Genomic DNA, 26507 nt, shown 5'->3' on the forward strand with positions numbered 1-26507 from the left:
TTCTTTTTGAAGAAGAATTCAAACTACTGCTGTTTAATATACCTAATTTGAAAGAAGGAGGCAAGAAGTACCTGAAACGTGTAGGATGTTTGAAACATGTTTTTATTGGACTTCCAAAGCAAAAGCATGAACTTGCTGGTGAGCGTGATACATAGGAGGATCCTTAAATTCTCCATTCAGAATGTTAGCATAATCATTAGCATATTAGCATAATTTTCCCTTTCAGCTTTAAAGCTTTGAAGTTTGGACAATGATGATCTGAAACCTCATAAATTAGCAACTGTGAGATTTCAATATCCAAGAGGTTTTATTTAAGCTTTATCCCGCAAAAATGAGTGAACACGATCCAGGAACGCCGTGTCTTCTCTGAGCCAAAGCTCATTTAAAAAATGGGAAAGTGGAAAACTGTTCTGCGATCAGACAAATCAGGATTTGTAATTATTTCTTGACATCATGGACACTGCATCCTGGAACTGGTAACTTGCACATCTAGAAAGACACCATCAATGCTGAAAGGTATTTACAGCTTTAAATCAACATATGCTCCCATCCAGAGGACATCTTTTTCAGGGAAGTCAGTGTGTATTCAATACAAGACAATGCTAAATCACATGCCGCATCTATTCCAACAGCATAGCTTTATGGTGGAAGAGTCCAGGTGCTGGACTGGCAAGATCTTTCACCAAATGAAAACATTTGGTGCATCAAGATATGCAAAATGTGACAAAGAAGACCCAGGCGAGTTGAGCACCTAGAATCCTACCAGGCAAGAATGGTCAACATTCCTCTCCCAAATGTCCAGCAGCTGTGCTCCACGGATCCCAGATGTTTGCAGACTGTTGGGGATGGTGCACAATGGTAATCATGGCCCCCTCTCAATTTATGGGAGATGAGCTTATAATTTTCATGAAACAATAAAATGACTCACCTTCAGCATTTGACATCTTTTGTACTGTATGTTCTGTTGTGAATAAAATATTGGTTCAATAATTTTCAAAATGATTAAATCTCTGTTTCATTTACATTTTATTTACATTTATTGATTTATTTACATTTTAACACAGTGTTCCAACATATACGTATATATCTATAGATATAGATATCTATAGATATATACGTATTATTGTGGCTGTGTGAGTGCACAGAAATCTATTTTGCAAAGCTTTTAGAGTCAGCACTGAGAGAAAGCAAAAAAGAAAAGAAAATAAATCAAACAAAAACTAATGATAGATTAGAAGACGTATGTTGCTGAAGCTGAACACACAAGACACTATAAGTTACAGTAGAATATAATAACATAATCACTTTGAAATGCAGTTGCACACACACACAGTGATGACATTTGAAATGTCATCAAAGGAAATGACTCATTTGTCAGCTTTAATTGCACTTTGAGCTTATGGAAAAAAGTTTCTGTAAGCCAGATCAATGGCAAAATGGCAGCAATAAAATTGTTGATATTTATGCATTTTAATAATAATAATGATGATGATGATACTACAGTTAGATGTGAGGCAATTTTAGAAAATACTCATTTGATATGTGTGGAAAATATCTCACATGTTCCTATGATAAAAATAAAACATTGTGGGGTACTCAAAGCACTCTTGGTAACCTAGTTTTCAAAAAATGCTTATGTAATACTCGTTGTTGAAGTTTTCAAACTGAACTGAACTGGTAGGATGTTGCATACAAACATACCTCCTCCCCTTCCCTCTCTCTGAGCATGTTCTCCTCTCGTCCTGCAGGAATAGATTCTCCTCCTCCTCTTCCCTCTCTTCCTCCTCCGCAGCAGCCCGACACAACCGGCATGTCTGCAAACTGAGATCCGCGCAGTAACACACAAAGAGAGGCACAATCCGGCTCTCCGACGCACATTTGGTGTTTTCTTTCATCCCGCAGAGGGAGAACAGGACGAGTGGTTTTAACTCTGCGCCAAGGCTTTTTGGAGGGACTTAGAGGACGATCAAAACCAGGTAAACGACAGTCGAACAAAGAAGGGGATGTTTTACGGGACAGGACGGTGACAGGTTCATGCACTACTTGGTAAAAGATACCCAAGCTTCCACACTCTTTAAAACACCACCTTCCGTGTGTGTGTGTGTGTGAGAGAGAGTTATGGTTCATCAAATTTAAGCTTGTTGGTGCAGTAATGTAATAGGGAGTACAATTGCAGTGCCGTGGATGTGCCGGAATACTGCACCGCAGCAAGAACACTGAGTTATTACTGGAGGGTTCGTGTGAGGAGAAACTGAGGATGCTGCTGCAGATGATGGGGAAGTGGAAGGAAACCAAGAGATGAATTCATTAAAGACGCTCGGCTGGTGCAGAATCGACTTTGGGCAAATGAAAATGACCCGGAGAATAAACAGAGATGAATAATGAGTACACCAAGTTCAAGACGAGATTGCCGTGACTGCAATGTCAGGGGGTGGGGGGCTGTAAAATGCAGTAAAACTGCACGCTCGGTCTTTATACTGTAAAAAAAAAAAAAAAAAAAAAAAGAGGAAGAAAATAGAGAGAAAAACAGACTGAGATTACATCGAGCTTGATGTTTTTCCTCAGGCCACTATAATCTCAATCTGTCAATCCCATATAGCGTTAATAATTACTCTAAATTACCCTAAAGTCAGGATTAATTCTCTCAGGCAATAATTCCCAGCAGCAATATTAGATAAACGTGTTTTCCATTTGGAGTGATACTGAATGTACTGTTCATCAACCTTGAGTCATCATTAGCCTTAAATATAGGATGAAATACTCGCACCATGGGCAGAAAATATGGAAATACCTTAAAAAATAATCAACTTTTGTCTTGACATGTAAAACTGTCTGTGCTCTCAAAGCCCTGTGCACTGGCATACATTTTGCCTCCACTCTGTCATGTTTGACCCTGTCTTTGTTCTTCACCTTTTCTAATTTCTGGGAGTAATTTCCATGCGAGGATGCATTTCAGGCAGTCAGGCAGTGTCAGCATAAATCCACTCAAGCCGGAGCATGCCTCTGAATCAAGGGTACAGGTGCCTCAACAAAACTCAGGGCACAGAGTTTTATGGTATCTTAACCCAGTTTAGACACTTTTTATTTATAAGATTTAGTCACATCTTGGAGCTGTTCATGTAAATTTAATGTAAATTATGTATGGTTGTGAATTTATAGCTTTCAGAAATTCTGAAGGATCCGATGAAAGTATTTTAATTGCAGAAGCAGAAGGGTTTGCTTTTTGCAGGTTTTGGTACCTCTGTCCCGCACAACGATCTCCATCTGGATGTTGTTTCTTGTCTGCATCAAGCCTCCTTGTCCCCAAGCCCATCCCATCCTGTCCCATCCCATCCCATCAAACTCTTGTAACCCTGGAGTGAGTGCAGTCACAGCTTATGTATTCTGTCCTCTGGCTGCAGGTCTGTCCCTGATAACACGGCCACTGAAGGAGGAGAACACAGAACTGCTTCATCATGAATTTTGTAATGAAAGCTGCGATGGGAGGTGAGTAGTCCGCCTGGCGCGAGGTTGATTTAACAGCACTGCAGTGGAAAGGATTTAAAAGGATGCTCACGAGCAGCAAGAGCGCTGCACTAGTATTTGCTGGGTGGTTATGGGTGATGCTGGGCGATGATAATCCATCTTTCACAAAACTACTGACCTCAGCTACACATTCTTTCTGCTGGGCAGCATAACTCGTTCTAAAGAATGACCTCCTGTCAGCCAAATCTTTAACAATAGAGCATTATAACGTGACGTGAGCCGAATGGCTGAAAGTCGTTCATAGTTTTTTGCTCTGTGTGTCGTCTTTTGTAGAAATAGTGCAAATGGGACCAGTATATCATGACTCTCTAAATGAGGTTACCACAGCTGCAGATGAAATAGGACAGTCGCAGCTGTAGATGCAGTTAGTATCTATCAATGTACTACTGATGCACATAGGAAACCTTGTATCTCCACATATCACCTTCTCAGGACAGCAGCAGCTTCACCGTAGCTTGATCTTAATGCATGAGTAAAGAGGTTTTCAAGCTTATTGTGGTTTTCAAGATACCCTCTGGCACCTTTTTAGGCAGGAAAAATGAGGAGGAGCAGTTGGGCCAAGAGCTAAGATTAGCATCTTATTTTTTTAGATTAGACTTTTGTCCTTTAAAGCCTTCAGGTATTATCCTCTTGAATATTATCTAAGCTAATATTTCCCACTAATTAGTCCTCGCAAAAGCTCTGTAACTGATCTCTCTTGTCAGCTTTAGCTTCAAGGCAAACAGCAGGAAAGTGGCACCAATGGTTATGATACAGGAATCACACTCATTCTGGTCAGTCGTGCGTGACGCTGAACTGTTATAAGTTACAGGCAGCCAGTTACACTTGGATTGTGGAGTTGAGGCACATACTTGGCTCCTCATTGGGATGCAGGAGATGAAAGCGCTACCTTGTTCTGCCTAGCTTCTGTGCCTAGAGTCTGCGCTATGAATTCTTAAATAAACTGCATTGAGTTGATAGCTGGTTTTGCTTCATCAGGCTGCACTCGGCCTGTAGACTATGGGATTAGGTTTGCAGGTGTATGCATATGTGTACAAGCTCTGCCTTTTCTGGAAAGATGTTTAATTGACACTGCAAAGGACTGGTTGTGTATGTTAACATCTACAAGCAAAATCATGGAGCCTGCACGGGCATAATGTGTTCGATTTTTGTATGTGAAAGAAATACGAAAGATCAAGAATGACAGAAGGAAGATTTGATCATTAGAAGCACTATACGTTTAGTAACTGATACTGATGCCCTTTCAGGATGATGTTTTTTTTTGCTGTGAATGCCTTTGAATGTTTGTAACAGAATGTCTGTATTCATCTTTTCTTACTAGGGACACATTGACCTCTTTCCACAGAAATGCAGAAAAATACTGACAGTGCACTTCAGATGGGCTGTCACATAATGAAACTAGTTAGTTTGCCAGAAAATCAATCAACTAAGCCATTGATCTGCTGCTCAGTGCCTGTCAGCAAATATTTCTTAGATATTAACCAATTAATCTGTGTTATTGGGCCGTCCTTTTTGTAGTGGCCGAAGCTGCATACACAGTATAGTTGTGCAACATTACCTTTTTGTCAGTTGCATGTAATATGAAACATAGTCATGTGACACTAAATGTACACAGTGTTACATTTATTTTCAGTCAGTGTTTTGTTAGGTTTAGGCACCAGTACACATTTAGGGGGAGGAAACTATAGTTTTGGCAGCCGAATGTTACCTGGAAAACAACAACATAATGTCATTTCTGCTCTCTTCTGAATAAGACAATAAAACAAAACAGGTTGTCACCCAGGTGACCAAGTAAGTCACTAGTAAGTGACTCAGCCATGTCAGCATCCTGATTGGTTGAATTAAAAAATTTAGCCTGTGGTGAGAACAGTATTTTATTTTTTTTCACCAAGCTGCATTTGCATTTGATGTGAATGTATTAATTTACATTTAAAAAAGCCATTTTGACTAATCACCCTGTATATGCATATGACCTAAACAATAAGTAAATAATTCATACAACCTTGAGAGATAAGAAACAATAAACGGAGCAGCATTTTTCTTCCTCGCTATGAAACTATCACAAGTCATATCTCCCATCCCTTTATCCTGTGATTATGTTTCTTCCGTTTAGAAGTGGATTTGCTGTCCAGGCACTGAGTGCTTTGCTAAGTATGTTAGGTGATCCATGTGTGGATGAGTCTTCGTCACAGAGATGATGCTGCCAGTGCATTAAGTAATCCACTAAGGCGTCTCCGGTTGCAGATATCTGGAACAAAACAGCAATGTTGAACGAGGATGACTCAGCATGGCTAAAATCTGAAACTGGGACAGTGCTGGGTGGTGAAATGTTGAAATAGCCAGATATGGAACTGGGCATCATCTGAGTCCAAAACAGCTATTCATTTCCAGATGTTTCTGGCAAAATTGTACCAAAAGCACCTTCAGTCAGAAAAGAGCAACTAAGAGCCACAGAACTTGTTCAGTATTTCTCAATGAATGCTATAAAACTAATTGTATAAATATTTTTCCTTGAACTGACCTGAGCAACATTATGTAACATGTCAAAATTGGATCTGAATTGTAAACAGAGTTGATTAAAGAGTTGCTCAATTTTTCTATCACCGCAACTTACAGACAATATAAACACATCAAATTTTAGTCCTAAAGGTTTTTTTTTTATCTTTTAAAGTCTGTTATAGTTGAAATGTGTCTGATTAAGAATTTCAACATAAAGTAAATAATGGGCCTCTCTTTTGAGTAAACTTTCATTTAAAGCGGCAAGTGCAGTAGTCAAAATATAATTAACCTTCTCTAATTAATCTTATCTAACCCCTTAACACTCATCAAGACTAAATACTCACTTTGCAACAACTTTTATGAAAACACAAGCTGATATTTAACAGTGTAAACAAAAAGTGGAAGCAGCTCTGAAACGGTTTTGCTCCCTGGACTGCAGTTTATGAGCCCATTGCATCTTTAAAACGTCCGGCCTGGGAAACAAAAATGATTAACATGCTTCATTTGACAACTCTGCAGATTTTAATCAATGAAGCTCTACTGCTCTTGTTGTTTGGGGAGCCATTGAACGGGCTCCCACGCAGCTTTTGCTCCCCGACCTAAAATCCTAGCTATAATAGATGTTCCAGTGCTGACACTGAGCTCCTAAAACTCCTAAAACTTGAAGTTAGTCTGATAAAATGGTAGGCTGTTAAGTGTGCTGCTCACTGAGTCCCTAGGTCTGGAGCTCAGTTAAAATGTGAAGGCAGCAACAGTTGACACAACATGATCGTATCAGCAGAAAAGTTATTGTTACAGCGAGTAAATCGATCGTAGTATTAAATTACCAAATTATTTTGCATTTAATTTTATGACTCAGTTGAACATGTGTTTCTTAGGATAATATGATAACATGTCTGAGTTTGTGGGGAAACGGATGGTTTGATTTATGACACCAAACAAGAAGTTGTTGGAAGAAAGTCTTGCTTCAATTGATTAATGTAGTAATGCTATCATGAACAGTGGGGTTACATGGCACTGAAAGGATTGGATAACTGGCTAAATTACAATAAGACTGAGTTATTAAGTGCATGTAGACAACTTAATCTGACAAGAAATTGGATCGGATCGGGTTACTCACGATTGGATTAAGACCCAGAGATAACTCGGTTGAAAGTCATATTAAACGTGCTTGTAGACAGTGAAGCACGTGGTGAATTAGACTTTGCGTTCTGCGCATGCTCGAGATTTTTTCCCACGGTCCTGAACCGGAAGTCGGAAGAGACGATATTACTGTTGTCGCCGTCGGAAAGAAACAAACAACGCGATGGAAAATGCGCCGTTGTGCATCGCGTTTGTGCAACAAGCATGCTCATCACAAACGAAATGTAGAGGGACGTACCTTCATCTTGCTCTTCATTCGCCATTCCCTCGAATGCCTGAGTTTGTTGTTGGTGTTGAAGGGGTCAACCGGAAGTGGCTATATTAGCAATAGTTGAGATGGGTACAGCTCGACCTATCGGATCGGAGTATGACATGCTTTGTGCCTCTGATCTGATTCATTCACCGCCATATATCCAAGGATAATTACCCTTGCTCAACTTATTCTTTTTGTAATTTAGCCAATAATCCGATCCTTTCAGTGCCATGTGACCCCACTGGATCTCACTCATAAACAGTGTGAGATGATGGCTGTCATCTGTTTCTACATCTTATGCTTTCAGTCCATTGTTTGTACTGACAAAGTTATTCTTTGGTATGTCTCTTATTATACAGGGGTCTGGGTAAGTGCAGTTGTACAGTTTGTAAAAATCTTGAGGTAATAACTGTATATTTACAGTACAATTGAGTGGTCAGCCAGGGGCTGATTTAGTAGGAGATTTGGTTGGCTGATGGTTGATATCATGATGTTATTTTGCATCTGGGGAAATGTGGCAGCTGGGCATTTTATAACCACCTATAGTAGCTATAGCTACTATGCCAAAGAAACAGTACAGATCCTTTTAAATGAGTAGATTTGTCAAAAGCTTAACTGGTACTGTCTTTATAAAGAAAAGATAAACCTCGATCCTTAGTTTATTAGTTATTGATAAAGACGTACGGAGAATAAAACAACGTAATGCTGTCAGAGGTCAAAACCTTATAATATTATAGAAAGAAGCTCAACAAAGTGAAGATATTCCATGTGAAATAGATACAGGGGGCACCTTGAGGTGTTCGCCCCTCACCCCATCTCCTCAGAGTGTGGATAGTCACATTAAACATCAATCACATATGACTGGCTAGAGAACTGACCTTTATCATTTGATTGGTGTTGGGGTCACAGCTGATACCCAGCCACATGCGCGCGTGCACGCACGCACACACACCCACTTCCCCATCTTGTTCTTCTTGCGCATTACTCCAACACATCAAATTCAATTCTACAAAGTGACCTTCAGCTGCAGCTGGAGTGAAATATATGGGTCCATCTCTTGATGTGAGTTGGATGGCGTGTCTGCATTCAATAAATAAATCTTTAAACCATATAAGTCACAAACAGTGAGACAGACACAGAGAAAAAAGTGGATGTCAGAGGAAAGAACAGACTATTTGTATCAAAATCAGATAATAGTAAAGAAAACTCATTACAGTGCGTACTAAATCTTTCAGGTATGCTCGTGCACCAAGAAAAATTTCATAAATGTTTTTACCTCAATTGGATCTGTGTAAACGTCTGTAAATCTCCGCCTAAAGGCAGCAGGACCATGTATGTCAATGTCAATATGTGATTTCATGGAAAGCCTTTTACTGCTCTGGAAATACTTTACCTCGTGACTGGGGCTGCCCCAAGTATACACTCATAGTTGATGATTTATTGTAAACTATGAGTGCTGTTACCAAATAGACGTCTGCACTCAGATGCCAAACCTTAAACTACAGCACAGAAATGGGGTGAAATGGTATGATGAAATTAAAAGAGCGCTTGTAAAACCTTGTGACATGGAAATGGGACATTTCTGTTCCAGAGATGTTGCATACAATTTTGCTGAATAATCAGTTTCAGCACAAATAACCACAATCAGGTGATTGTGGCTCAAAGTTAAGAGTTAAAGTGGAACTTCTACCAATTGGAAGTGCTGCTCATTGCACAATATTTGAAAGGTCTGTAGATGTTCAACAATAATAGAAAAGTGCTATATAGATGCAGTTTATCAATCATGGTGTAATCATTTTGACAACCCACTCGCCATGGACAAAAGAATGATAAAGGTTCATTCGGGAATGAGGAAAATTGGAGTATTACAGACATAAAACTTTCCGTAGAACTTTTTGAACACCTGCACTAGTGGTCCAACAGAAGACTACATTCAATCTCCAACAATGATAAATTGTTTTCTGAAATGTTGAGTTATTCTTCCCACCCTGCCAGTCTTATTGTGAACTAGCAAAATGATCTGGACAGTTCAGTTAAACCCATGTAACAGTCTAAAAAACTGACAGGAGTGTCATAGACCTCATAAAAAGGAATGACAAGAGCTCATGGCTACAACAGTTCTATTCCCTTCATAATGCATATTAAAGTGATGAAAGAGACTAGCTCCAACCCTCTCTTGTTCCTGTTATATATATATTTTGCAAGTCTGATGTAATCAAATGCCCCTTTGTACTGCAGTCCTGCGCAGAATGAAAGGAGGCATTTCACTCAAACATTCAAACCTAAGGCCAAGTGTTCCCCAACATCCATGATGAAACTGCATTATGACAAAATCTAATTAAAATTTTAGATTCTTTTGTCAAGATATCTTTGAGTGCATTAGATAAGCATTAGTTGTTACTGCATAGATATAACAGATTTTCTAATGAGAAATTATAGCATATTAGTGCATATTTTAGTTTATTCATTCAGATTTGCCACTCTAGCACACACATAAAAGTACATTATTTTGTAAAATATTGCTGATCTCTAACTTGTAGTCTGTGAAATACACTTTTTCAGATTTAGAACTTTGACTATTGCTATGGCTTTATTGTATTTAAAGGCCTACAGAAAGGTGATTTTTTGCACAAAACTGAAATAGCAGATTGATTCCTTATATACCATGGAATTTTTTTATGATTTTAAAATAATTTTAGGCCCCTGGATAGTCCTGATTAGGCCCAATAAACTATCACCACATTTGACTCGAATTTGGCAAACTGGAACGACAGGTGCGTGACGTCACGAGTGCCAGCTGCTGGAACAATCACCAGTAGTTCTAGTAGCGAAGCCCGCAGTTTGCCAGACCTGGACAGCTTCTTCACGGCAAATTTCGATGTGTGCCGCGGGACGTCGCTTGGAAATATAAAACGTTGGGTTCAGTGCAGTTTTTATTGCGAGTAGATGTACGAAGTGCGTGTGTTGTCCTCAGCACCAGCAGCTCACACCACCGGGGGCAGAGGAAGCAGAGAGACCCGCGGTCGGACAGGAATCCACCTGGCGGAGAGCGAACACACTCTCCGCCAGGTGGAGAGTGGAAATCAGCCGGCAGAGCGATCATGTCCACGTCGGGGCTCTTGATGATCGCTCTGCCGGCTGATTTCAGGGCAACCATCCCGCGGTGTGTCCGCTCTCCGCCAGGTGGATTCCCCCTGAGTGTCCGCACCGCAGGGAGCTGAACACGGCGGGATGGCTCCGGCTGATTTCACCAGAGAGGAGGCAGGCGGACAGGGAGACAGACACAAGACCGCGGGTCTCTCTGCTTCCTCTGTCCTCGCAACATTTGAAACATTTTCAGGCGAGAAAGTAGTCGTTTAGATCCCCAACGTGTTGAAAACCTGACAAAATACCGGCTGTTTACCATTTTGTTCCGACGAATTCGGCGCTGCTAAAGCTAGCCGCAGTGAGCAACGCACTTCCGGTTATTTTGACAAAATAAAATACCCGTTGCCTTTTATCATAGGGAAAGCCATTACGTGCTGTTGTTTTGAAAACAGGAAGTGAACCTACCCTCGTTGTAGCTAGCTTGAAACTGCGGTTTTGACAGGAAATGCCGGGTTGCCACCGTCCTGCAGTGCTTCTGTCTCGGCTTGTATGGTGTCGCGGGGCAACTGATTTGTCACTCACAAAACAAGTTGAATTGTCGCTAGATTCAGACAGATTGAGCCCGAAAGTCGCTAGATTATTTTTTTTTGTCGCCAGAGATGGCCAAAAGTCGCTAAATCTAGCTAAATTGGCAACACTGAGGCAGCCAGGAAAAACCATGGCACTTGTGACGTCACACGGAAGCCCCGCCCCCAGTCTGGAATTCCAGGAAGGTTTCCTAGCGGCAAATTCAAAATCGCAAATTTCATGCGTTTATGAAATGTATTGCAGTATTCCATCACCATAAACTAGCTAAAGAACAATTGTTTTATTTATACCAAAATCACAAATCTTCACTTTTACACTAAATTCTGCTATATTTTAAAATAAATTGTTTTAGGTATGCAAAGTCTTAACAAACAAAATTTTTTATGAGTGTTGTTGTAAGTGTTTGTGGCAGATTTTGATGCTTGATGACTGATATTGGGGGCTCCCTTTTAAAGCACAGCCATTTTCACAGTCATGATGGATGACAGAGTTCCATTCAGAGCCAACGTGTTCCTGGTCTTGGTTTTATTGAGCCCCACCATGGAAAAAACCCTCTCTGCATCAGCATTTCAGTGTGGCAGAACTAATACCAGTTTGGCAATTGTAAATAGCCTTGGGAATCTGCTCATACCAGTCACCTTTGAAAAGAATTAACCACGGAAGCCTAATTACACTCCTACATATTTTTCATTTTTCATTAAGTTGCTCATGTCAAAGGGTGTGTGCTGAATATTTAGGTCTACTACTCCAATGAACACTTTAATCGGCAGGTATTGGTCTTTTACAAGGAGTAGGAAAACTATAGTAACTAACAAAAGATTAAAATAAATGAAGATATGACCTGCTGAAGATCCTGACGGTTCTCTTCCACCTCCAGCTCGTCTACAACTTCTGCACGCATTCAGACCATAAAGGTTATGTCCGCTGTGCATTCATGGAACGCGTGCTTGCAGCTTAAAGCTATTTCAGACCTAACCCGGCAACAAAAAATTCTGTTTTGTGATTTTCCGATGGGTTGCTAAATCAAGACAGCTGTACCAGAGCTATAGTTCTGAGCTGTACGAGCGCACCTGCCATTGACTCGTTTATAGTATAGGCCATTATAATTTCTGTGCGACGAAGTTGATCATTTCTCAGCGTGAGAAATGGCATGTGTGGCGTGTGAGCGTGTGAACTTGTTGAAATGCGTGTGTCTCACGCTCATTGCGTGAGACTTGAGAGCCCTGTTTATGAACTTAAGTCATAGTGCAAAATAAGCTGTTTCACTTGAAGGGTAGCTAGATAAATACTGCATTTTCCTTTCCAAACTGTCCTCCTCTGCCACATTTAGGATGTTAAATAAGCTTTTTTGAGAAAATAATGGTTTCAGCCGTGTTCTGTGTTGTATCCTCTTGTGCTTTCCCAACACACTTTAGAGTAAGAGAGGGATTAGCCTGAGAAGTACTTTGAGTGGGAAGAGAGAGATCAGTATAGTTTATCTTATGCTGTCAAAAGTTCAAACTCTGGGAGAGTTAGCTTAGGTTTGTCTTATTTCCCACTTTCCCTCAAGACTTTGGATTTAACAGATTTTACAAAGAACTTTCAGAAGGAGAGGATTAAAGAAATTACACCTTTTGTGTAACAGTCAAGCAGTGTCCAAGAATCTAGGAAATTAATCATATTATTATGAAGGAAAAGCTACCCCTTAATTTAGCTGATAACCAGCCTAGTTCATGTAAAAAATAATTTGTTTCAGGAGTTTCCATGTACATTCTGTTACAGTATGTGTAAAACGTTTTTTGTTGGTCTTACTTATAATAACTTGTTTGTGATAATCAAACGTTGTTAGAGGCTAAAATCCAAACTATCCCATAACAAGCTTTAATGAGCTTAGATACGTTACATTCCTGACTGCTCATCAACCATTTACACAGCAGGTCCACACGGGCAGGGCTCCAAACACTTAAGTAAAAACATAGCTTGACACAGCTTCAAACTGAACAGAATGAATCTGTTTCAAAAGGATACAGCTGTACTTGAAACAAATGGCACACAAAGTGGCAGCCAGGATCACTGCTCAGTGATACTCACTGTTTTGTCTGCCTGAATCCTCTTTACATTTGATCAAAGATTATCATAATGTGCTTGAAACATTCTGTGGAAACCAATCAAGTTTGTTTTGATTCAGCTTAGAGCAGTTAGAAATAAGTAATTAAGAGCTTTTTGTTTTTTTTCTGGGCTTTGCATGGTAACAGATCTGTTTGATATTAAGGCTTAGCTGTCTTTGAGCTATTGCTGCACTCACAGGACTCAACATCATTTACATGGATTCTATTGCACATTCAGGCTTGGGCTCTTAAGCTGATCCTAAATCATCCTCCATTATGCTATATAAGCTCTTAGCTTGGATCAGAGACACCTGGATGCATCTGGGATATCATAGAGAGTATTAATGTATGCACTCATAAGTTTCATTTTGATTTCCAAAGAATGTGCAAGCTCAATGCTGACTTAATCATTTCTCAAAATAGTGCCCGTGAGTACACTATTGCGCAGTTCTTAACCATTTTAATCCAGTCGCAGTTTGCATATCAATAAACGTTGACTCTTTTCCAGCAAAAGGATTTCAACAGGGATTTAAGCTTCTTATTAGTGTGTACAGTTAGTCAATGTAACCACCGATGGAAAGTCCCACCAGATATTTGATATACTATATCTGTAGCCGCACATTCTCATACAGAGTGCCTTAAAATACACACAGACAAGCAATTGCTCAACACCACAAATGCTCATTCATGCAAGCCAAAAAGGAAGTCAAGCGATTATCTATGTCCACATGTGCGTATGTGGACACTCATATGGCTTTTAGCCACACTTCTCCTCTTCTCCATCGCTTTCTCTTTCTCATACAAAAAGATAATTACAAGGAGCAAAGACATCAGTGCACAGCTGTTTGATATATGTTGCTGTGTCAGCTTCCCTTCCCCATAACTGCTGATTTGGCAACGCGTCCATTAACCTTAGATTTTTTTTCCCCCTCATCTGTCCTTTTCAGTCAAATTCAAGGTCAATACCACTGATTTTCTTTCTTTGTCTTTGTGGTGTGCACTAGACTTTCCACAGAGCACCTGTCTATGTTTCTATATAACTATTGCAACATTTTTTATTAAATGAGCCCTCTACTTTTAGGCGTGGGGCCTTTTTCAAAGAACAAAAAGGATTCCTCAAGAGCAATGTTGTTTGTATTTCTGCTGCTTTCTTGAAGACTGAGCAAATTAGACCACTGACTTGTGAAAAAGTCTTTACTTACTGCTGCTGGTCTTTTGAGGGCTTAAGCTGAATGACTGGAAATGTGGCACCCTCCTACAGGGTGGTGCAGAGATATAGATGTTCTAAAAAAGAATGTTTTATTTCCAAGATAAACAGCTTTGTTCTTTTGATCACCATTCACTCTCTTAATTCATTCATGGATGAACTGGGTATGAATGGTTGAGTAAAAATAGTAACAGCAATTCAATGGATAAAGCTTGAATTGCCATTCGTAGATTGTCGTTAGAACCAGTATTGCTTAAAAATTAGGGTAAGCCAGAGAAATTTCAAGGGTAATACTGTTTTATACTGTTTATACACTCCTGAGGCATAGCCTTGTTTTTCCTGGTTTCAGACAACGTATAGAGAGTAAAACCAGACCACAAGGGGCCAGAAGCAAGATAACAGAGTTGCAGTCTCAGGAGCGTAATCACGACCGTACCTGTTTATGCCATTTATTTTATTCTTGACATAGATAATATTTTACTATGAATCACTGGAGTCCCAGAGCCTTTGTAACACTTTCCATGTTGATGAGCTTCACTTACCTCCTCATCTCTTCATAGAGTGCTTCTAGTGAGCGCTTCATGCCTCTGAAAATTGTCCATTCAAGTAATGATGTTATTTCTTCGGGTTAGTATTAATCAGGCCGAGATATATTCAATATTTTCTTCTTTTTTCACCTCTGATGTTTGTCATCTCTCTCACATTCTGCTGCTGCAGTTTGTTGTAATTATGCTGATAAGTCAAAACTGCAGCTGTACCTGGGGGCAGAGTAGGCTCAAGCGATCTTTCCCTCTTAGCTGCTTGTTTTCTCTCCTTGCCTGACTTTCGCCCTCTCTATCAGCCTTTTCTTCTTCTTCTCTTCATGCTTCATCTCTTCTCTTCCGGTGTTTTTTTCTTTTTCTCCATCGTTTCAGCTGTTCCACCCCCTCTCTCTGTGTAGTCGAACAGAAAGTGAAGGGTGATCCTGCTAACTGGAACAGTGAAGCTAATTAGACTGAACATATTCTGACAGACTCTCTCCAAATCCTCTCACGTCTCTTGTTTTCATAAATATGTCTTGTTGTGTCATTATGTTGAGAGGTACAGTATACTGACTCAGCTAATGCCTTGTTTTTTTCTTCTTCTTTTTTTTCTTTCCTATGTACTCCGGTCTTTGGCATAATCCCTCAGTCCACTGGTTTTTGTCTTCATAATCTTAAAGAAGATGCATAGTGACAGACTTCCATGTTTCTCTTTTTTTGAATATTTTTTTTTTCCTTTACACTCTGCATTTTTCTGCCTTGGCGTCATGACGCATTACTATATAAGATGTTTAGTTCTTACAGGCGCAGTAAACAGATTTATATAAAAACCTATTTCAGGACTCCTGCCGTGCGACTATAATACACAAAACCATTTGTTCAGCATTTCTTGCATCAATGACTGTTTCTTCCATTTGAATCTGTCCTATTAACCAACAGATTTCCTAGTCTCTGGGATTCTCAGCATAACAGAAGTGCTTGGTGTTTGATCTTCAGTTTCTTAGATATAATTATACATAAACAATTTGCAAACACAACTTAGTTATCGATTCACGACACTGAGGTCAGATCTTTGGATATTTTTTTTGTAAATCCTGGGGTTTTCGTGACTTAACTATGTTTCTTTTTCAGTTTAAAATTGAAATAAAGGGTGTCTCATCCAAAATTACATTCCTGTTGATATGGAGAGCTACATTAAACAGCGTTAACTAGGTATAGACTCGTTGTGAAATTTTGGGCCGATAAAATACTCACGTTGAAAATAATATTTTTGTCGATAGCTTATGTGGACTGTTTTTGCCATTTTTTTTCTTCCTTTAATATCAGTGCAATTTATATACATGCATTATGAAAAAACACCTATATCTTCAAAAATTAAAGACAGAGCTTTGGACAAACCAATTTTCAAAAGACTTACATTTTTTTTCATATTTTAGATTAACGTTTTTAAAAGAGGAAACTCTTTTTATCACTTGGTTAAAAAAATATATATTTTTCCACGTTTTTACTTTTAAAAAAAGCACAAAAATCTTCATAATCTAAATAATTAAATTGGAACTGCAAACGTAACTGATAATGTAGAGGCTTAGAGTATGAATATAAAATACATATGTTTACATTTAGAAAATGAATACAGTTAGTTTGTTTATACTTGCTTTTTCACTGCATAATTTGATTATGTCATGATGTAATAACGGAGTTGGACCCAAATGCAGACGACGTAGAGGAGGTGAGTTGATTTTGATGATTTAATAAAAAAGGTAAATGATGATACAAAAAATCCAGGAACACAGGGAGCTCAGGAACAAAAACCAAAACAGACTAATGCTGCGTGTACACCAAGAGCGACCTACGCTGCCTGGTAGCGGAGGTAGCTGGAGAAGCTTCGCTTGAGAATTTGCTTTGGTAGCTTTGGTAGCTCGTGACGTCACATTTAGAATGTTCAATTTTTAAAGGCCCCGCGGCTGTGCAGCACCCCCGCGAAAAAACACATGAGGAAAGAGAGGGCAGGGACACGAATAAACGTGTTGTAATTTACAATTTGTTATACAAGATATACATCACGTTACAAATGATGTAAAACTACATTAGGTACACCTGAGAAGAGCAGGAATAGCTCAGGTGCGTGTACACCAAGAGCGACCTACGCTACCTGAGCGCCGGAAATCATTATATCTCTATGGAGGGTGAGCTAACTGAGCGACCAGAGCGGATTCCAGCGATTAAACTCAAGCTAACTTTATGGTAATGAGCTATGACGCGGTTCGGCGAAAACCAATGACAATCCACAGATTGTAGGGGTCCGACAATCCGAGGGGTTCGCGGAAACAGACGTGTAAACTTTGGTTCCTATCCAAACAATAGTCGTTTAATCCTGAGACTGTTGCAATTGCCGTGTCGAGTGCTTCAATATAATAGTGTAGTAACCCCACGCATACTTTTCTCACTGTAATTAAGTTTTATTTCGGATTTATTTCGGATTTTATTTCGAATTTAGTTGTACCTAATGTAGTTTTACATCATTTGTAACGTGATGTATATCTTGTATAACAAATTGTACATAACAACACGTTTATTCGTGTCCCTGCCCTCTCTTTCCTCATGTTTTTTTTTGCAGGGGTAGCGTAGGTCGCCCTTGGTGTACACGCAGCATAAGGAGTCTCAAAATTGGCAAGAGGTGATCACGGGAAGGGAGACAACCCAGTCTCACAAAAAAACGTGTAATAGCTACGTTGGTCCACAAGGGAAAACGTGGTATTGTCACAATTTGGCCCCCAAAATTGTGACAATACCACGTTTTATTTGGCCTATTCATTTACATTGCTTCGCAACCAGGTCACGTGACTATCAAGTTTCCCTCAGCTAAAAAAGGAAAATGGCCAACTGTCAACCTTTTTTTTTGTAAAAAACAACATTTTAAGAAAGCATCTGCATTTGTATGCATTTCGATAGCATTTCTAGCGAGAACTATGCATAATATTTTCAGAATCTTCGTTCAGAGAATGTAGACGGTCTTTTGTTTATTAGTTTCGCCGAAGATTTTGGTATCTCCTGGAATAAACGTAAGAATAACACGTTTTTACCGTTGTTAAGGTGGTTACTATGGACGCTGCTATCTCAACGTCACCGACCTGCACCGACATTCTAAAAAATGTGTATATATATAAAGATATAGCCACATAACAATAGTGACCTTATCATAGAAATGGTTGATAAAACCTTATCAACCATTTCTATCAGTGGGCCATTATTTCAGTGAGCCAGTAGAGAGAGGCCTGTTATCAGGCATGGGCTTTTTTTTCTTTTTCAACTTTATTGACCAAACGTGTATCTTTCATAATATATTCATCATAAATATATAATACGCACAAAATATATACGTATAATCTGTCTTTATGCGACTATAAATAACCCTTGCAAACCGGAAGTACTACGAGTACCGTGTTGATTTTGTATGATGTTACAAGGTGCGGCTCTAAAAGTATCTGAAGTAAATTTATTAAATTTTTCTTTGTATTGATCATCGATATCAAGTGTAATTACTAGTTCGGCTGTACTTGATATTTGATATATTTAGTAGATGTATGTTTTTCCAACCCTACTTTGCAAATCGGAAGAAGCTGCTAACCCCAAACCACATTTCTACAATAACAGTTAGAATATCTAACCAACATCTTGACTTTTTTCAAACCTCAATCATATAGATGAAGTATAATTACTAATTCGGCTGCACTAGATATTTGATATAGTCAGTATATATACGTTTTTAAAACCCTACTTTGCAAACTGGAAAGAACTACCAATATGGCGCTAATTTGGATCAGATACATAGCACGGAATAAGGCAATTGTAGTTTATTTTAAAAACGGGCGTATTTCTTATAATTTGGAGTGGTAAATACTAAATAGAGTGTACAAGGAGAGATTTAAAGGGGTGGAAAACACATTTACGTCATCAGATTTTAAATATGCAACTGTGAAATTGGTGAAAATGATATTTTACCATATTTGATAGCGCCCCCACTTGGTGGCCATACCCATATGGGTATAGTCATGTAGCTGAAGTCAAGAGCTCTCTATAACAGTTGGTACCATATCTGTAGCCTCTTCTGTTAATGATTAACGAGCCTTCTAAATTGCACTGAGGTCAACCTTCAGAGGTCAATATTTCAAGGCAGGACTAATTTATAATCTTCACACTAACATATGTTACTCACCAGGTCAAGGTCTTTTCAAAAATGTCTTTCATTTTGTCCTACAACAAAGTGTCATTTTCACCTCTGTTTGGTGTAAGGCTTCTTTGAGGTGTGGTTTCTAAGACCGTTTGATTGTCCAGCCTGGATGAAATCAAGTCTTTGGATTTTTTTTTTTCCTTTTTGGTCAGAAAGAACCTTCAAGGTATTGATGATTTTCCTAATCATGTTCATAATTTTGGATTTGGATTATTTTACTCATAGGTGGGTGACAATGGGCCCCTGGGCATGGGTATGTAAACATCCCAAACCCCTATGGCAGGGCACTCACTTCACAAAAATTATAAATAATAACAATAAAGATCATTCTTCAACAGGTAGCCCTCTCAGCATCTCAATTATCCTAACCTGCCCCGCCATACATCTTCTGTAAAGACAGACATATGTGTATGTTGTTTGTTCGTTATATTCACTAGTATAATACTACTACTCTTTCATCCCTATATTAATCAGACCAACTTCTTCCATCAAATCAGATACACATATAACCAAATAGACATATGTATGTTTATGTCGGCATACATACATACATAAATAAGAGTCATGTTTTTTGGTAAGTAGCTCTTTAACCAGCTGAGTGGTTGCCAGGTTTGCTAGTACCTGCGTTTTTTACGCATTACGTGACCAGTCCGCCTCTATTGGGTCAACAACCACACTGCTACAATAGCTACCAGGTAAGCTAAACATAAAAGATGAGATCTGGCAACCTGATAAAAAAAAAAAACTGACTGACGTGTGCTGATAACGTCTATTGAATAGACTGATAACAGTCAAATAGGGTGCATAGATATACTTATATTATTATTTATGATCAAAAAATTATCTTTTGTTTTTTGTAAATACATATTCCATAAAAATGTAAAATGAACAGAGTAAAGCATATTAGAATGCATACACAACAGAAGCTCTGTTGTGTCATATGTAACTACACACAATTAAATTGTTGTTCCTTCACGTCAGCCTAAATTCCTTTGTATTGTCCTGGTCGGGTTGCCGTGCCTCAGCCACTGAACCACGCAGATATAGTGTGACTATATCGAAAAAAAAAAAAATACCAAACCAAATATATATATGTATATGTATACATATATATATATATATATATATATATATATATATAAATATTTATTTTTTAAACAAAAAGTACACGGAATGTCAGCGCTGGTCGTTGACGTTGAGATAGCAGCGTCCATAGCAACCACCATAACAACGATACAAAACTTGTTATTCTTACGTTTATTCCAGGAGATGCCAAAGTCTTCGGCGAAACTAATAAACGAAAGATCGTCTACATTCTCTGAATGAAGATTCTGAAAATATGATGCATAGTTCTCGCTAGAAATGCTATCGAAATGCATACAAATGCAGATGCTTTCTTAAAATGTTGTGTTTTTCACAGAAAAAAGGTTGACAGTCGGCCATTTTCCTTTTTTAGCTGAGGGAAACTTGATAGTCACGTGACCTGGTTGCGAAGCAATGTAAATAAATAGGCCAAATAAAACGTGGTATTGTCACAATTTTGGGGGCCAAATTGTGACAATACCACGTTTTCCCTTGTGGACCAACGTAGCTATTACACGTTTTTCTGTGAGACTGGGTTGAGGGAGACGGGAGACAAGTATGACGTATAAGACGAGGATCCGGCAAGGGGTGGTGAAACTAGAAAGACATATATACTGGGGAGGTTGATTACTGGAGCAGGAACTGGTGGCTAATTACAAACAGGTTGCAGGTGAGAGTGAAGAGAGCAGGAGACGGACTGAGGAGAGAGAGAGAGATGGCACAGGGGGCGAGGGAGATCACGCTAACTACGAAAATGAATCTAACTAACACAAAGAATACACAAGGAGTAATTAAACATAACTGAATACTACGAGAAACAGAACTAAAGTGAAACAAAGACTGATCTAGCACAGAAAGAACTAAGAGCAATGAATAAAAATAACAGAACCAATAACTAAGGAGAAACAAACAAATTTAGGCACATGCAAGTATAATGTAATCAGCCACAGATGCAACAGTACACAGTACAGAACTTGTGGGCTCACAAGTTTATGAATCTCCTCATCAAAACAAAAACATAAAATCAAGCTGGCTGAACTGTGAGGGGCTCTTTTTCCTCTGACACCCTTTGGCGCTCTGCAGACAGAAACAGTTGAAAGTCAAGCCAGTGAATCCCTTAATTTTCTAAAATGTCAGTCTTATTTATTAAGGATTTGTCCATTGAAAAATTCATGACTTTTTTTTTTCAGTTCAGATAATCTTCATCACTTCCATGATTAGTTCAAAGGCAGCTCTATGACATTTTCTTTTTTCATTAGTTTTTTTTTTGTTATTTAAACCCCTGGGGCTACTTTCCATGAATAATAAATATTTGTGTATGAATGATGAATGTAACTCGGGGAAAATCATGATACACGGCTTTGCTTTCATTATGTTACAACTGTTTTAATAAAATTGGCTTAGAATGAATCAAATTAACTGATAATTCATTTCACCGTTTCATTTTTTTTTTTAACTCAAATGCATTTATGGCACCTCTATTTCTATGATCAATCTTTTCTCTTTTTTTTTTTTTTTTGACCTCCAATCTCCAGGACAATTTCCAGTGTTTTAGAGACTTTCGGGCTTTAACATATCTGATTCCAATCAATGGGTCATTAACAGGCTTCTGCAGAGCTTTCTGTTGATCCATTCATTTGGATGGATCATTTGGTACATCTAAAACATGCAGGGCAGTGGGTCCAGGGGACCGCGATTGGTAAACACTGCTCTGTTGAATAACGTGTTGTGTTGCAATAGAGGCTTGAGTTCCAAGGAAGCATTTCCTTGTAAGTGATATTTGAAACGATACACTATATCAAAATGTTTTCAATCTTGATGAGAATGCTATGTATGTTAAAATAATCAAACTAAACAAAAAAATATATTAATTTTGGAATTTGAAATGACAAAATTGTTGCACCTGAGTGTTCAGTTTCCCTATTGCCTGGTTTCCGACCATAAATCAGCCTTCAGTTTATATGCTTGTCACACATCTGACTGGACTTACTTTTTCTCACTTCAGTCTAATTTGCTGAAGCTGTCATTGTGCCTCATGCCTTTCCTTTATTTTCCACTCTGTCTCTCGCAGGAGGCCCCCCTGATGTGGGCAAGATGCTGGGCGGGGAGGAGAAGGAGGAAGACCCTGATGCAGCAAAGAAGGAGGAGGAGCGACAGGAGGCACTGAGGCAGCAGGAGGAGGAGAGGAAGGCCAAATATTCCAAGATGGAGGCTGAGAGGGAAAGCATGAGGCAAGGCATCAGGGACAAGGTAAAATGTCAAACTAATATACCGACTGAGCAGAAGACGCTGTACAGCTGTCTCTCAGGGTGACATCGCCACCAAAACAAAGAAAAGATGAATACAAAATGTATTTAACAACAGTTTTGCAACAATGAATGCTTACTAAAAGAATTAAATGGATAGAAAGTACAATATCTTCTCAGTTATGCTTATAACTATGGAAAGTTTTAAAGACTGGTTTCTTTCTTGTCTTCTGATGTTCACGTAGCTTCTGAAGTCTTCACATTTTGCCCTGCATGACAGCAAAAGTCCTTTTATTTAATGTTTCTAAAATAGACTATTTTTAGACTATTTTTCTTTTTTCTTGTTATTTTTCAACTTTGTGATTAAAATAGATCAGTAGAGAATCACAAAGTTGTATATAACAGAGAGAAACAAAAAAGCTGATCCAAATATGATCGTTTTTAGACAAAAACAGGTGGATCAGAGGGTCGAATTAGAGACATAATGTTAGCAAAGATGACATCGAAAATGTTTAAGAGTTATGGAGCCATCACCTGCATTAATACTAGTTTATGGATTGTATTTCTATAACCATACTAATATTATGGGAATCAAGACCGTGGTTTGTAATTTAGTGTTCTGGACTGGACTGATGTGTGTCCAATACCTCCATTTAACTCCATTATGTTGTGCAAGACACTGTGAAAATAACTTGTAACTTTGCATGCCACCACACAGAGTCACATATAGCATTGTGCAACACTGCTGTCTCACAACTTCTCCAGCGTTCTCCTTCCTTTAGTATTTTTTCGGGGTCATACACCATGTGACCCAGAGCCCCACTACAGTCAAACTTTTTCCAAGTGTCAGAGCTTACCAATGGCGAGCTGCCACACTTCCAAGATTGAGTTTTTGTTATTGGGTCAAACTGAACAATTTCTTAAATTCTTGGCAACTTGTGAAGTTTAGATGTGGACAGGCATTGCCCATTTTTATAAGAAAAATCACTTTCTGAGAAAGTGAGTGTTGTGATGATGCTTAAGGTTGCAGTATACAAAACTTGCAAGAATCCCTCATTTGCACCCTTATCACCCAAGGTCTTAGAGCAGGGATATCCACATCCGGTCCTCGAGGGCGGCTGTCCTGCAGGTTTTAGATGTTTCCCTGCTTCAGCACACCTGATTCCGATCAATGCATCATTAGCAGGCTTATGCAGAACTTAACAATCTTTTGAAGAAATCCATTTCATCTGAATCAGGTGTGTGGAAACATCTAAAACCTGCAGGACTGCGGCCTTCCAGGACCGACTTTGGACATCCCTGTCTTAGAGAGTACAGTATGTGCAACAGATATTCCCGCCAGTAAAGTAAAGTAAAGTCAGCTGACTTCCAAACACATCAATAGTTAAAAATTAAATTGACTTCTTTTTGTCATTTGGCTAAATTAATAAATTCCACAACAGGTCATTTCACAGGATTTCTTACTGGGAAAAAAATTCAATCAAATGCAAAACTATTGGATACCCAATGATAAAATACATCTATTTATTTGAATGTATTTTAGTCTTTACATCTTACACCTCCGTGTCTGTCCTCCATCACCAGTATGGGTTGAAAAAGCGAGAGGAGGCTGAGGCTGAGGCAGCTGCAGCTGCAGAGGAGACTGCAGAGGGCAGCTTGACTCGACCCAAGAAGCTCGTGCCAGCCGGCTGTGGAGATGAGGAGGAGGAAGAAAGCATCATGGACACAGTGATGAAATACCTGCCAGGTCCTCTGCAAGACATGCTGAAGAAGTAGGTTAGCCATCTGGCTAATGCTGACGTTATCTAGCTTAGTTAATAGGCTACACTCACAAGGTTGGCTTGATTCAGGTTTTTTTTTTTCTCCCATTCTCATGTAAGTACGGAAAATATAGTTACAATTATGAGAGTTTTTTTTGTTTTTTTTTGGTGTTGGGTTTTATCAAAGTTTTATGGTGGGGTATTTAATCAAATGTGAACCAACAGTGTGAAGTGCAGCCATTCGACTGAGCAAGGCTGACTCAGCAGTCAGATTAATGTTAGCTTCACTGATGCTAATGTTAGCGGTGTTATATTTTGAAGCTTACAACAAGCAGGTGGCTAAAGACACGTTAGATGGTTTATCCTTATAGTCTGAGAAGTTTTAAACTCCCTTTTCTCTCGTCTGTGATAGCTGCTCTCCTGCAGCACTGAAAAGAAATTGTCCACCACCTTTACTCAATTTGTACATACATAAGTGAATACATAGTAAGCCTCAAGGTGGGCAAACAATCATAGTATATGAAAATATTAATCTGTGTGTCGCTAAAACAAAAAAGTGATAACTTGATAAGCCATATTTTAAATGTTATTTAAAGACTACTGTTGTGTTCCTTAGGTTTCTGTTATGTGTTCAACCATGTCTGAAATTTCTGTAAAATGTTTTGCACACAGTTACACATTTCTCTGTAAAACCAGTCGTCTATCTTTCAGACACTCGCCCACAAAGTGTTTCTGCGTACATGTTTATGTAGTATAGTGTTTAGAAATGTTTCTATTTCCTTGCTCAGTGTGTCTTTCTTACGTCTTGCATGCCATTTGTCTGTTGTGTGACTATGTACTCGAACTCACCTGATCCATGTTTATCCCCTTCTTTATCATGCAAAAAATATGAAGGCAATAAATCCTAAGTTTGTCTGTGTTTTCACTACCGTGTCGATGTAACCGTTAATATCAGTAATCAAAAATAGATATGTATGCATTCAGGAAACTGAATTATATTTGCAGGGTTTTTTCTTTGTTTAATCTTTGATGAAAAATGACCGTGTAGCTGTTGTACAACAGCTAAAACCTTAAGCTTTCAGCCATAAAACCAGAACTCACAGTATGCATATTGTTATTTTTCAGGGTGAGAAGGGACAGAGTAGTGAATGAAATCTGAATAAGATGTGCATTTTGACTAAGCTGTATTAACTCCAGAATAGAGAACAAAGTTGGCTTTTGTGCTGTGTGAAGATTTGTGAGAAACAGACCACCTTCCCTCAATACACACCCACACATTGTGAAGTGACTGCAGTTTGCCTACTGATTTTGTTTCACAAAAAAAGAAGAAAATAGGAGTGTTTAAAAATGATTCTGTATTGCTGGTTGAGATGAGGGCGATGCAGAACGGAGAGTGCAATAAAGGTTTAATGTGTATGTGTCTGCCTGAGATTCAATAAAAAGTTAAAAGTTTGTTCACAGACTTAAAATAGCGTCTTTTTTTCTTCCTTTCATGCTTTCAGTTTTAAAAAATGGGGCGTAGAATATAACAATAACAAACAAGCTTACTCTTAAGTCTGTCTGACTTTCATTTGAACATTTCCTGATTTTGAGTTTTTTTCATTTCTGTCATTTCTTTATAATAAGTTAAAAATCTTCAGTTCATTCTAGTTCATTTTTAAATAGCCATCACCATGGACAAACTTTTATAGTAACCACAAATCCAAAAATATATCGGTATTTATTTGAAGGAATTAATCAAACTGTTTCTTTAGATTATACACAAATATTGCTAAGCTGTGGGAAGATGTCATTTCAACATATCTTACAATGAATGATTACAATTACATACAGAAGCATGATAAACTATTAAATTGCATAGTATTACATACAGTAAAGTCGTTTTTTTTTTCATATTTGTTTGTTTTCTTTTGGCCTACAAGATGATAACGAGATGGGGAATAAATGTAATAATTGACTTGGTTCCCTGTTGATTTACTACTGGCTCCTTGTAACTGAAAATCATCCATAATGATAAGAGAACTGTCAATTAACATCTGATAATATTACAATAGTAATGATAATATAATATTGCATGTGGTTTCCAAATCCCCCTCAATCAAGTACACAAAAATGTATTATTTTCTTTAGTGCATTAAAACCCAAATTACAGGGTGCTTTATAGCTCAACTGGTTAAGCAGGTGTCCCATGTACAGAGTCTGTAGTTCCTCACCGCAGAAAGCCCAGGTTTGAGTCCTGGGGCCCTTTGCTGTATGTCATCTCCCACTCGCTCTGCC

General features: G+C 38.6%; 1 protein-coding gene across 1 annotated transcript; it reads left to right on the top strand.

The window, feature by feature from the left end:
• Window positions 1–1738: 1738 nt before the first annotated feature.
• cplx2a (complexin 2a) lies at window positions 1739–25682 on the top strand. Its single transcript, XM_075464544.1, has 4 exons — window positions 1739–1976; window positions 3402–3486; window positions 22296–22474; window positions 24055–25682. The coding sequence occupies exons 2-4, from the start codon at window positions 3456–3458 to the stop codon at window positions 24244–24246; spliced, it is 402 nt and encodes a 133-aa protein (XP_075320659.1). The 5' UTR covers window positions 1739–1976; window positions 3402–3455; the 3' UTR covers window positions 24247–25682.
• The last annotated feature ends 825 nt before the right edge of the window (window positions 25683–26507 follow it).

The sequence above is a fragment of the Odontesthes bonariensis genome, chromosome 4, assembly GCF_027942865.1.
Source record: "Odontesthes bonariensis isolate fOdoBon6 chromosome 4, fOdoBon6.hap1, whole genome shotgun sequence".
Taxonomy (NCBI): Eukaryota; Metazoa; Chordata; class Actinopteri; order Atheriniformes; family Atherinopsidae; genus Odontesthes; species Odontesthes bonariensis.

What these genes read in the sequence shown, in the direction of transcription:
- cplx2a (XM_075464544.1), top strand. Translation starts at nt 3,456, where the DNA reads ATGAATTTTGTAATGAAAGCTGCGATGGGAG. An exon ending in AATGAAAGCTGCGATGGGAG is followed by an intron (nt 3,487 to 22,295) that starts GTGAGTAGTCCG and finishes TGTCTCTCGCAG; the next exon opens with GAGGCCCCCCTGATGTGGGC. An exon ending in GGCAAGGCATCAGGGACAAG is followed by an intron (nt 22,475 to 24,054) that starts GTAAAATGTCAA and finishes CTCCATCACCAG; the next exon opens with TATGGGTTGAAAAAGCGAGA.